Genomic DNA, 11,039 nt, shown 5'->3' on the forward strand with positions numbered 1-11,039 from the left:
GAGGAAACGTGACAATTAAAACCGATGATGATGACGACTGAGTCCCTAGTTAGGTTTGCTGTCGCGTTCAAGCTCATTCAAAGATCGGAATGAGTTTAGTCGGACTTTCTGTAATTCAGAGATGATCGCAATTCCAAAGCCAACTGTAGTTTTCTGCGGTTCTTCTGAGCTTTATCATACACCGCCATCAATAAACAAGCAAATTATGTTTTGGTCGAATTAAAATTCCAACCACGTGATCACTTGTGCGCAAAACATAAGTACGCAGGCAAGTTGATTGATTACGCAGTTAATTAGGAGTTATTAATCTCTGAGCGTATGTGTGTAACACTAGATAAAATAAGCAGATAACTCATTTAGGCCGGTGTTGCCTAAAGTCTAGTCGAAACTGGTTTTGACGGTGCATCATATCGTGCAAATTTTAATTAGCTAATTGGGCAAATACGTATATAATATCATTATGAATTAAAGTGTCTTTACAATAATTATTCCATGTTCTTAAGATTCTCAATGAGCTGTATAAATTAGGAAGCGAAAGGTAAAAACTAATTCTCCCGTCAGAACTTGTATTACATTTCAACTACGTTTAGTAGTATTTTTACATGTTCGGCAACAACCGGATGTGTTTTTAGTGAATTAGATCACATGCGACTTTTTGCTGATTTGAAGGTCGCATCATTTCATCACAGGACGCGGTGGTTGTTGGGAGCAGAGTGAGTTTAGTGGGTCTCCTCTTCTCTGGCCTGGAAGGATCTCAAGGGCAGCAGGGCCATCACAGGCCAGAAGAAGAAGGGTCGAGATGTCTACCACCTCTCAGAAGCACAGGGACTTCGTGGCGGAACCCATGGGGGACAAACCCGTCACGGCCCTGTCTGGGATCGGAGAGGCTCTGGGCAAGAAATTGGAAGATCAGGGATTTGATAAAGTGAGTCAACGTGATGTATGTTTTGTTAGCAGTAGGTCTACAGATGATCCAGATGGTCCTTCGGGACTCGATGGGTGATCGATGTCGAGGTCTTTGACTTTAGTAAAGACGTTCTTAACGTGCAACGAGAACTGCTTTACGTCTATAGAGATATGAAGCTTGTCTATAAAAGCTATTTAAGTATTTAAAGACTCTTTAAAAATGTTTCTGTCTCTCTGTAGGCGTTTGTGGTATTGGGGCAGTTTCTGTTGTTGAGGAAGGACCGCGAGCTCTTCACCGAGTGGCTGAAGGACGCGAGCGGCGCGAACGCGCGCCAGGCGGACTCGTGCACGCAGTGTCTGCGGGAATGGTGCGACGCCTTCCTCTGAGGCCCGGACGTGCTGACCCGCTCCACCCTGCAACAGCGGAACCGTCTTTCACGACTACTGCTCTAGAGTGTGGACGTGTAAGCCCATATTTAACGTTAGTGTTAACGTAAACGTTTATTTGTGGTGGGTTGGTGATTAAATGTGCCGTCTACAAGTTTCACATCTTATCTTCAAATTCTTAATGTTTCCCTAAATGAATAAAACATGTAATTTCGTTATAATCTTTTGGGAGCATATGTTTTGCATGTCTAATGGTTTCATGAACAAAAATATTTATTACATAAAATGTGATCAATAAGCAGGTCAGGAACTTGACTAGTATAAATGACTCTGAAGATCAGACAGTAAAGTCTGCAGCCCGGGTCCACGTGTTAGCTGGTCTTTCAGTCCTGCAGCTTGACTGATAAGAGGGCTGTGTGTCATCAGGGCCCGGGAGCAAGGACGGGTAGAGCACATCTTACGCCTGGAGGTGGCCATGTTTTTAAAATGTATTCAGTCTCAGGCCGGTGGATGTCGGAATAATCTTGAAGAATCATTGAAAATGTATTTATCCATGAAGAGCTGTTGTTGTCAAAGAGGGAGTTGCCGGTTATGAGAGAACGTAAAATACCTGAGGTGGTACCCGATTTCAGTTTTATGATTTAAAAAAGCGCCACTGGTACAATTTGGCATGCTTCAAGTTATGAACATCACATTCCATCCTTCAGATTACTGAAAACCAAGAACATTCATTGTGATGGGTGTATTAACACGTATTCTGTATAAAGTCTGTGGAATACATGATCAGTACAATCAACCAGTAATACAAAAACACTGGCCACAAAAGTATCATGAGGTGTCTGTCGGTCTGCAGTAGGTCAAAAGGTAAAGAGTATGAAAACATGTACACAAGGGCTGATCAGAGACCAGTTCCTGTCTTGTATCTTCAAGTGTCATAAGGCTAGAGATGACTCTAGACTTGTTCTCAGATGCTTAATAAGTAGAGCTCCAGGCCTCCTTGCTCCATGGTAGTGTTGACTGTAGGGTCAGAGGTCACTCCCTTCAGGCCAGAAGCAGGTCCTCCCCCTGTGTCTGGTTAATGTGGGCGGAGGGACTCTATGTAGTAGAATGTGGCCCCCAAGGCCCAGCTGGTCTCCACGTTGTTGATCGTCCTGCACAACTGAAACACAAACATGCACTGGTCAACTTTTGTTTTAGAAGCACCATGACTGTAGCTGAGGAGACCCGAGACCCCTGACCCCCCCAGCTACGTCTCAGCAGGGCGGGACTTCCTGGCAAACGTATTGTTAGAGCAGTACCAAAAGTAGATGTGGCATACAAAAACCTTCAAACGTGTGTGTGTGTGTGGTGCACCTTAAACTCTTTGTCCTGGGGGAAGCCGAGTTCCTGCAGGAGCACTGAGATGTAGGTGAGGTCCAGACACAGGAAGGGGTTGTCTCCAGGAACGGCCTCCATGTTCCTACACGCTACACACCACACCAGCAGTTTACATCACACAGTACACATCTCAGCATACAATAAAACCTTCTGTTTTCAATACCGGGCTGTTCCCGCTAAACTTTGGCTTCACTTTAAAATCTTATATGAAGGTTCTGTGCTGTGAAGGGATCGTTATACACTGCAGTCTAAAGGTAATTAGGTGGTGACCGTTTAGAAATTCTCTCCTCCAGCATACTGGACTGAAAATGAAACAACAGCTTCAAAGCTAATGTGCAACTTCAATCCAGAGGAATGCTGGGAGATTGGGCAGTAATCTCAGCCCTGTTGAAGTCATAGAAGTAATGAAGTAATTTGACAACCACCACTTCCGGGTCAGCGGGGTTGCTGCACTGGGTTCTAGACCCAGGCTAAGGTCTGGAGATGATTCTGAACTTGCGAGACTGGAACCTGCTGCTCTGTTGCTAAGAATCTTAAATGCCAGAAATACAGACCATAAAGAACCTAAAAAAATCCAAACTAGACAGACATAGCCATAACATGACTAACAGGCCCAGAACCGTGACGTTACCAGGGAGGACGAGGTTTATGGATCTCGGACCTCAGGCAGTCACTGCAACCTAAGACCAGACTGATGAATCACCTGTCTTGTGCAATTATGCACAAAAACGCATGGCTTGCGTTGTGTGTATATAAACACTGTGTTATCAAAGCTGTAGTTTAACCCCAGTTTTATTTCACTCCCAGTCACACGCGTGTTCTACACATGATGGACACAGAGGGCACAAACAGATGGTCCTACCCGTTTTGGCACCGTCGACGTAGCTGCTCACCCTGACAGAACCGCCATTCTTCTCATCTGAGACGGACATAAAGGGTCTTAGTTATGCAGCTGGAGGCTGGTCTACTGAGGGCTTCACCTCCAACCTCCTAAGATAATGACATTGATGTGCAGTAGTGGATTACGGTGGAGATCTCCAGGACTGAGGTTGGAGCTAAACTCTTGAACTAAGTTCTGCAAGGCAGGTGGAGTGGAGATGGTGACCTCTGTCCCAACACCTTTTCTCTTTACTCCATCACAAGCACATCAACGGGCACGATGAGTCAATCCAGGTTTAGCAGCTCAGCTGACATACCTATAAGGCCCAGTTCCACCGCGCGATCGTAGTAGTAGGAGAAGGCGTAGAACTCCACGTCTTTGATCTCTGCTTTCTGAACCTTTTTATAGATCATCTTCTCCACTTTGCTTAGGCAGGACTCGTACATTGGTTCTCCTAGATCACAAAACACAATGGCTTCAGGCAGGAGGGATTACTTTAAAACAAGAAGAGTTAGAGCCCACAGTGACCCTAACAGCTGTTTGACCCTTAGTTTACAATCCCATGACCCTTAAGTTTACAATGCCATGATCCTTGGTTTACAATGCCATGTAAATCTCGTAATTTTACTGTTTATCCTCATTTCAAAATTAAATCCCGTCCAGCAGCTGTTAAACCGAACTAGAGGTGCCTGGAAGTGGAGATTTTATACGGTAGTCACACTTCAAATGCTGTAGTACGACAAGCCTTCCTCACAACACACACTCCTCCTCCTCTCTCAGCTCGATCCTCGACACCTCTGAGCACATTTAGAGAACTTAAATGTCCCTAAAGATGGTGGCAAGTGTTTGGTTTCTGGGTCACGGGCTGGAGATACGAGATCCACCTTAAATAGGACATACCTGCTTTTTGACCCTTCAGCGTGTATGTGACCTCTGCATGTTCCCACTGCCCTGTGTAGTCTGGAGACAGACAAGGACTCACCAGCTCCTGACCGCCCCCTACTGGAAGAAACACAACAGCACCAAATACCAGGTCATGATGTGGAACAATGAACGAAGAGCTCAGAATTTATTTTCTGACATAAAGTGAAAATGCGTTTTGCACATTCCTAGATTCCGGAGTGTACTTCTAGAACATGACTGTCCAGACGCCACTGTGACATCACAAATGACGGAACTCTGCTCAACACTCCAAACACATTTGGAATGACTACAATTCTGAGAGCGTAGCGACTACATGTGGCACAACGCTGCCATCATGTGGACATTACTGTCATCTACAGAGACTGATCCACCATCAACTGCAATCCACTGACCAACATACACATTTAGAAGAATAACCTTGAAAGGAACACAGACAGGACCAGGCTACAGTTACATAACAATGACAAAAACAAAGAAATCTGATTAAAACTGAATTAAAGTGGACAAGACGCAAATCCAGGCTCTGGACGGCACGTGCAGAGACGGCCGACGATCTCCACATGAGTGCAGCAGGAGTTAATCTCTAGCATTATGAGAGGATTAGGTAATGGCTTATTAATCTGAGGTGAACGAGGTCTTTAAAAGCCAAAGATGAGCAGAGATTGAGGAGCACGTACCGGGTTGTCCTTCTACACTGCCCAACACAGCCAGGCGGGCAGACATCAGTCCCAAACCCAGGTAGCTGAAAGAGGGGATAGAGCGGGAGACATTACTACCCATTAAGCACTTTACATGTGCCTAACAGACACAATGAGGGTCTTATTAATAGGTAAAGGAGTGATATAAGATATCTGGGGAAAATTGGTGCCAGACCCATTTAGCCCAAACCTCCAGACATTAAAGCAGCCATACTCCGTGCAGCAACCTCACACACACACACACACACACACACACACACACACACACACACACACACACACACACACACACACACACAATCTCTCTTCCTCTCTCCCCAACATGCGCGTGCACACACACACACCTGTACATATTATTATGTAATGTCAGTTTCTATGACATGAAAAATACATACCAATGTATGAACAAAAGATTGCTTCTATAGAGACAAATATTAGTCATTCAGAAGTAATTTACCACATGGGCCAGGTGAGAAGTGCTCAAAGCCCCACCCACTTTACCTGTGTGAGTAGAGGGCGTGGCTACTGTTGAACATCTGAATCGATTTCATATAATCGAATGGTGCTGTCTGAACGGTTTTCTGCAGAGAATCACAACATACACAGCAACCTAAAATAATCCTTAAAAAGTACATTTTATTCTATTTTTTTTATAGAAATTCAAATGGGAGGGTCACTGTGACCGTCTGAGTGAGACACAGATTCATAATGAGGCATTACTATAGAATGTGAATGTGTGTGTGTGTGTGTGTGCGCGTCACACCTCATCTTGCGGTGAGAAAGTGATCTGGGTAGAACCTCCTCCCAGGTCCAGCATTCCGACCATGGGAACTTCAGACCCATGAAGACCACCTGGGGGGGAGGGGGGGGGGAAAGAGAGAGAGAGAGAGAAAGAAAGAGTGAGAGAAAGAGTAAGGGAGAGAGAGAGAGAGTGAGAGAGAGAGAGTGAGGGAGAGAGAGTGAGGGAGAGAGAGAGATTGAGGGAGAGAGAGGGAAAGAGAGAGAGGGAAAGAGAGAGAGGGAAAGAGAGAGAGCGAGAGAGACGGGTCAGAGAGGTTGAGGAGAGAACAGATTCAGTACCAGGTATCTTAAGAGTTCTTCAGATCCCCTGCTCACACTGGTAATGAGATCCAGTAAGGTGGGGGGGGGGGGGTCACGGGTCAGAAAGGTCATGGCAGGATGACCTGTCCCTACTCCAGAATGACCCCTAGGCACAAACCCAGTAGCGGGTTACACTGCTGCCCCTAGAGTGGGGGACTGTGGTTCAACTCCAACTCTGGACAAGTGGATCACCAACAGGAGTCCTTAGAAAAGACACTACGTCCACCTGCCTGTGGACTCATAACTGTGGAAGACCAGGCAGGACACACAGTGCAAACGCTTCAGCCCAGGAAAATTCACTCTCGACACTCCTCAACGCACGCGACACTCCTCCACCCACGCGACACTCCTCCACCCACGCGACACTCCTCCACACGCAGGGTTAACGGCAGGGTGCTCCTTCAGGTCCTTCTCGTTTAACTGCTTCAGGTGGAACTTTTCCTGTTTCCTGCTTCCTCCTGAGCATGTGACACGTCAGAGGTCATCATGGAGACGTGAACGGTGAGAAAGTGTAGCGCATTCTCACCTAATAAAAAGTTGATCGTGATCCAAGCAAAGACGCCTGTGTGGAAAAGGAAAACAAATACGCATATATTAACATTTGTTTGTGTTTTGTGTGTACATTTGTTTGTGTTTTGTGTGTACATTTGTTTGTGTTTTGTGTGTACATTTGTTTGTGTTTTGTGTGTACATTTGTTTGTGTTTTGTGTGTACATTTGCATACTTTTCTGTGCATTATTCATGACTTCTGTATAATTCACTACATGTGGAAGAAATCTTTCAGATGTAAATATCCACGTTTTCAAACCCTGTTCTAAGGAGCACCAACAGTTTACCTGCGCTTCACAGGACAAATTACAGCTTCACAAAACATCGTTTGTTCATCAACTTGGCAATACTGACCACCAAAAAAGGTTTTAAAACACCTCAAAGTTTTTTTCAGTTGCTGTCAGGATCCTGACCATCCTGAACACATGACCAAACATCAAAATTGTGATACACGGTAGTGAACAGTGCTGTGGTGTTATATCTCACCATATCACTCAGCCCTCCCCCAAACCGTTAAGGTATGAAGCAGCATGGCCCACAAGCTGCTTGTGTCCGCGTGTCCACACCTGTCCCTGTGTCCGCGTGTCCACACCCGTCCCTGTGATTCTGTTCCGTGTGACCCCTTCCTCCCCACAATCCCTCCCCAGCTACATTCTTGGGTCGATTTAGACGCGTTTCAAAGTCCACATTCAACGCTCGACAAATGAATGCCAGATAATCCGCTGGTGGAGATTACGTCAGGACAATATCCACCACACTTTTTATTGCTTCGGAGGACTATTTAGAGGATTGGATTTATGCCTTATACACGGCCTGAAGCATTCTAATTCCCATGATGCCATTGTTCCCAGTGTCTTCGTGTGGGGCGTCTCGTGAAGGCCATGAGGTTTCAACATGAGCTTCCAGCACTGGCTCCTCTTTAGAGAGCTCACACCCAGTCACACACTGTCTGCTCTACACGGCCATGGTGAGCTGATAACCTACTGGTAGAAAAATAGCAACTAACTCCAGAAAGCGCACCCATCCCTGTGTCCGCGTGTCCACACCTGTCCCTGTGTCCGCGTGTCCACACCTGTCCCTGTGTCCCCGTGTCCACACCTGTCCCTGTGTCCGCGTGTCCACACCCGTCCCTGTGTCCGCGTGTCCACACCCGTCCCTGTGTACTGACATGAGCTTCTTTCAGACTGGCAAAATTTCTGCAGTACTGTGTTCTTGTGCTGATTTAGGAATTACGCATAGAACTTCTACAGCTTTCTTCCTGGAGGGTGGAGAAGAGTGAGGAGGTGGGGTGTGGAGAAGGTGGGGTGTGGAGAAGGTGGGTTGAGGAGAAGGTGGGGTGTGGAGAAGGTGGGGTGTGGAGAAGGTGGGTTGAGGAGAAGGTGGGTTGAGGAGAAGGTGTGGTGTGGAGAAGGTGGGGTGTGGAGAAGGTGGGTTGAGGAGAAGGTGGGTTGAGGAGAAGGTGGGGTGTGGAGAAGGTGGGGTGTGGAGAAGGTGTGGTGTGGAGAAGGTGGGGTGCACCCACACACATACCTTCATCAGTACCATCCATGATCTTCACACTGTCTGGCCTGTGGAGGAACGGAGACGCCCCAAACACCTCCTTCACCTACAGCAGACAGACGGTTATTACTACTGCTATTACCAGTATTGTTATTACTCTTACGGTCACCTCTCCTTCTCACCCTCCCTCTTCCCTCCATTTCTCCTTCTTCCCTCTCTCCTTCTCCCCTCCCTTTCTCTCTCCTCCACACAGACACGTATATGATTTGCCCTTTTACATACATACACATGAACCTTGTATTCATTTTTAATCAACACTTGCAATTTTCAATTTCTAAATTTTTATTTAAAATTGTCTATATTGTCTATTTTTCTGTAGGTCACAGAATTTTTAAATGTAACTATGTACATGCAATCGTATTTTACTGATCTTGTAAAGCTTGTATTTGATAAAGTGCTATATAAATAAAGCTTATTGTTACTACTGTTTTATTACGTCACAAGTTATTCTGTCTGCAAATATAGTTCTTCCAAAAACAAACAGAGACAAGCCCAGCTATACACGCCGACTCGCAGTTCAGCCTGTAAGGTCACGTGACACGTGAGTCAGCTAAACGTCAGCGGCAGTCACGCGGCTGCTCGTCCTCTGCACTGCGGGGGAACGGTGTCTGGGGGGCTCTGACCTTGTCCAGGAGGTGGGTGGCTTTCTCCCCCGGAAGCAGACGGAGTCCTGCGGTTGCTCGGAGGGCCAGGGGGGTGGAGGCCCACAGGGTGGGGGGCACCGTCGCCTTGGCCACCTCCAACAGCTCTAGCAGCCCTGCTCCGCACTGAAACACAGCGGTAGCATTACGGGTGGAGTGTGGGCGGAGCATGCAGGAGAATGGGCGGAGCACTCAGAAATGCCTCCGCCAAGGTCCTTATTCGCCAAGCACATTTGCATTCTTATACATCCTTTAATTGGCCAGACAGTGGTTTACATGACTTTACCGCACTTTGAGTTCACACTGCATCATTCTGTTCTGGTCCTACCTTGTCAGGGTCATCGGCGTAGGCGGACAGTCCAGGTTTTATTGCTCTAAATGTCTCCTGGGCTAATCTAGGAGAGTCTGACAAAAGAACACAAACATCACAAACATAAATAGCAGGCGTTTGCCATCTACTATAATCAGAATCGTGGGTTTAGCAATAAAGGCCAGACCTGCACTTATGTGATATAGCCCAAGAGCCCCCGTTACCACAGGCTGTGTACGTCTATTATAAAGACCAACTGAGCAGAGCTCTATTCACAGACAGACCAGTCTAACACTACAGAACAGGTAAAGTGCAGGCAAATAACTGGTGTTATGGAGCGTAGGAACAAACATAAATGAGGTGTGTGTGTGTGTGTTAAAACTATACCACGACCAGTCCCGGGAACAACCCTCCCATTCTTAAACATCTTTGAATATGTAAACACAGCACCGTTTCCCACCGAAGCTTCATTTAATCGTACCGTTCGGCTCCATCTGGAACTGGAACACGTGGACCCGGGTTCCTGTGCTTCCTGCATCAAACATAACCCCGAACTGGACGCCCGGGCTGCTCTGGTCCACTCTGGGCTGATACTCCAGCGCTCGCCTGCTGTCGTAGCGCCGTTTGACGTACGTGAGATAGAGCACCACGCAGCCCACCAGCAGGAAGACCACGGCGAACTTGGGCACCTTCATGACGGAGGGACGGTGTAGACCTATGAAGGAGCGTTCCCTTCAGCACCACTCACTACCTGTTGACACAAATATATACATTTAGACTCAAGTTGAAAGGAAGAATGCTAAAAAAGGTCTAAGGGCCAGTTTCTAATATCTAGATCATATCTACACTAAATCAAATAACCATTGGCACTGCGATGTATTCCAAGACCATGATGAACCATAAACCTGTAAAGAGACGTATTTTAACCCCAGATTGTTGTGATCGGACTAAACACTGTTGTCTTCAAGTCATATAGAAAGTACTCTTCCAAAAAAGCTGTTCTCTTCCAAATAGTTAGCTATATGCGTATAATAGGTCCATAAAATGGTTGGAAAACTATGTTAAACCCGCTACACATCTCAATATGTGTGTATATTACTATTCCTATGAGATGGCACTAATAGTAACAGGCGATCTTGGGGGAGCTGCTTCTAATAATACATTTACCGGTAACGACAACTATACTGCTGCTGTGAGATTTAAAAGGATCGTGTTAAATCGTTTTACCTGATTTTAACTTGCCAGATCGCCTGTCCTCGTCGCAGTGGTGTCGTGTTTGGCGAGCAGTCCATCTCAGTTAAACAGCGGACATAAGTTACACGAACTTTCATCAATACTCCAACTGTTAAAGGGAAACATATCCGCGTCCCACTCTGATGGCGTCACAGCGACGATGACGTCGGTGACGATGACGTGGAGGCGGAAACAGGTTTGTTAAGATATTCCCGCCAAATACGGGGCCGGTCTACAGACGGGACCGGTCTACAGACGGTATGTGTCTATGTGGCCAGGCCATAATGACATTTAGTAGTCCTTACTAATATTGTAAAATCAGATAAAAGATAAAATCATGAAAATGTTTAAATGTTTTTTATATAAAATGTTAGTTTTAGGTTAATTATTATTATTTTTGAACATTTTCAAATTGCTTACTGCTTTGATCATTAAAAACGTTTGCAATTTTGGGTTTGGCTGTGTGCGTTTGT

The 11,039-nt window shown here is 46.0% G+C and overlaps 2 protein-coding genes across 4 annotated transcripts; one reads left to right on the forward strand and one right to left on the reverse strand.

Moving 5' to 3' along the window:
* The first annotated feature begins 32 nt into the window (after nt 1–32).
* On the forward strand, nt 33–1,451 carry LOC143480975 (barrier-to-autointegration factor-like). 2 transcript variants are annotated; one of them, XM_076978865.1, is made up of 3 exons: nt 33–538; nt 670–925; nt 1,147–1,451. In XM_076978865.1, exons 2-3 carry the CDS (start codon nt 800–802, stop codon nt 1,291–1,293), a joined length of 273 nt encoding a protein of 90 aa, XP_076834980.1. In that variant the 5' UTR covers nt 33–538; nt 670–799; the 3' UTR covers nt 1,294–1,451. The 2 variants fall into 2 exon arrangements, with proteins under 2 accessions (XP_076834980.1, XP_076834979.1); XM_076978864.1 differs by having other exon boundaries at nt 34–538; nt 690–925.
* A 174-nt stretch (nt 1,452–1,625) lies between these two features.
* Nucleotides 1,626–10,713, reverse strand: entpd6 (ectonucleoside triphosphate diphosphohydrolase 6). 2 transcript variants are annotated; one of them, XM_076978862.1, is made up of 15 exons: nt 10,561–10,713; nt 9,815–10,084; nt 9,352–9,428; nt 9,006–9,149; nt 8,353–8,428; nt 7,869–7,985; nt 6,800–6,835; nt 5,936–6,024; nt 5,674–5,753; nt 5,152–5,216; nt 4,451–4,552; nt 3,867–4,004; nt 3,533–3,589; nt 2,647–2,759; nt 1,626–2,452 (listed from the first exon to the last, which is right to left on the reverse strand). In XM_076978862.1, the coding sequence occupies exons 2-15, from the start codon at nt 10,026–10,028 to the stop codon at nt 2,369–2,371; spliced, it is 1,392 nt and encodes a 463-aa protein (XP_076834977.1). In that variant the 5' UTR covers nt 10,029–10,084; nt 10,561–10,713; the 3' UTR covers nt 1,626–2,368. The 2 variants fall into 2 exon arrangements, with proteins under 2 accessions (XP_076834977.1, XP_076834978.1); XM_076978863.1 differs by lacking the exon at nt 7,869–7,985 and having other exon boundaries at nt 1,635–2,452.
* Nucleotides 10,714–11,039: the final 326 nt, after the last annotated feature.

This window comes from Brachyhypopomus gauderio, chromosome 17 (assembly GCF_052324685.1).
Source record: "Brachyhypopomus gauderio isolate BG-103 chromosome 17, BGAUD_0.2, whole genome shotgun sequence".
NCBI lineage: Eukaryota > Metazoa > Chordata > Actinopteri > Gymnotiformes > Hypopomidae > Brachyhypopomus > Brachyhypopomus gauderio.

What these genes read in the sequence shown, in the direction of transcription:
- entpd6 (XM_076978862.1), bottom strand. Translation starts at nt 10,028, where the DNA reads ATGAAGGTGCCCAAGTTCGCCGTGGTCTTCCTGCTGGTGGGCTGCGTG. An exon ending in ACACGCGGACACAGGGACAG is followed by an intron (nt 6,836 to 7,868) that starts GTGTGGACACGC and finishes TTTTCCACACAG; the next exon opens with GCGTCTTTGCTTGGATCACG. An exon ending in CCCAGGACAAAGAGTTTAAG is followed by an intron (nt 2,453 to 2,646) that starts GTGCACCACACA and finishes TTTGTGTTTCAG; the next exon opens with TTGTGCAGGACGATCAACAA.
- LOC143480975 (XM_076978865.1), top strand. Translation starts at nt 800, where the DNA reads ATGTCTACCACCTCTCAGAAGCACAGGGACTTCGTGGCGGAACCCATG. An exon ending in AAGATCAGGGATTTGATAAA is followed by an intron (nt 926 to 1,146) that starts GTGAGTCAACGT and finishes GTCTCTCTGTAG; the next exon opens with GCGTTTGTGGTATTGGGGCA.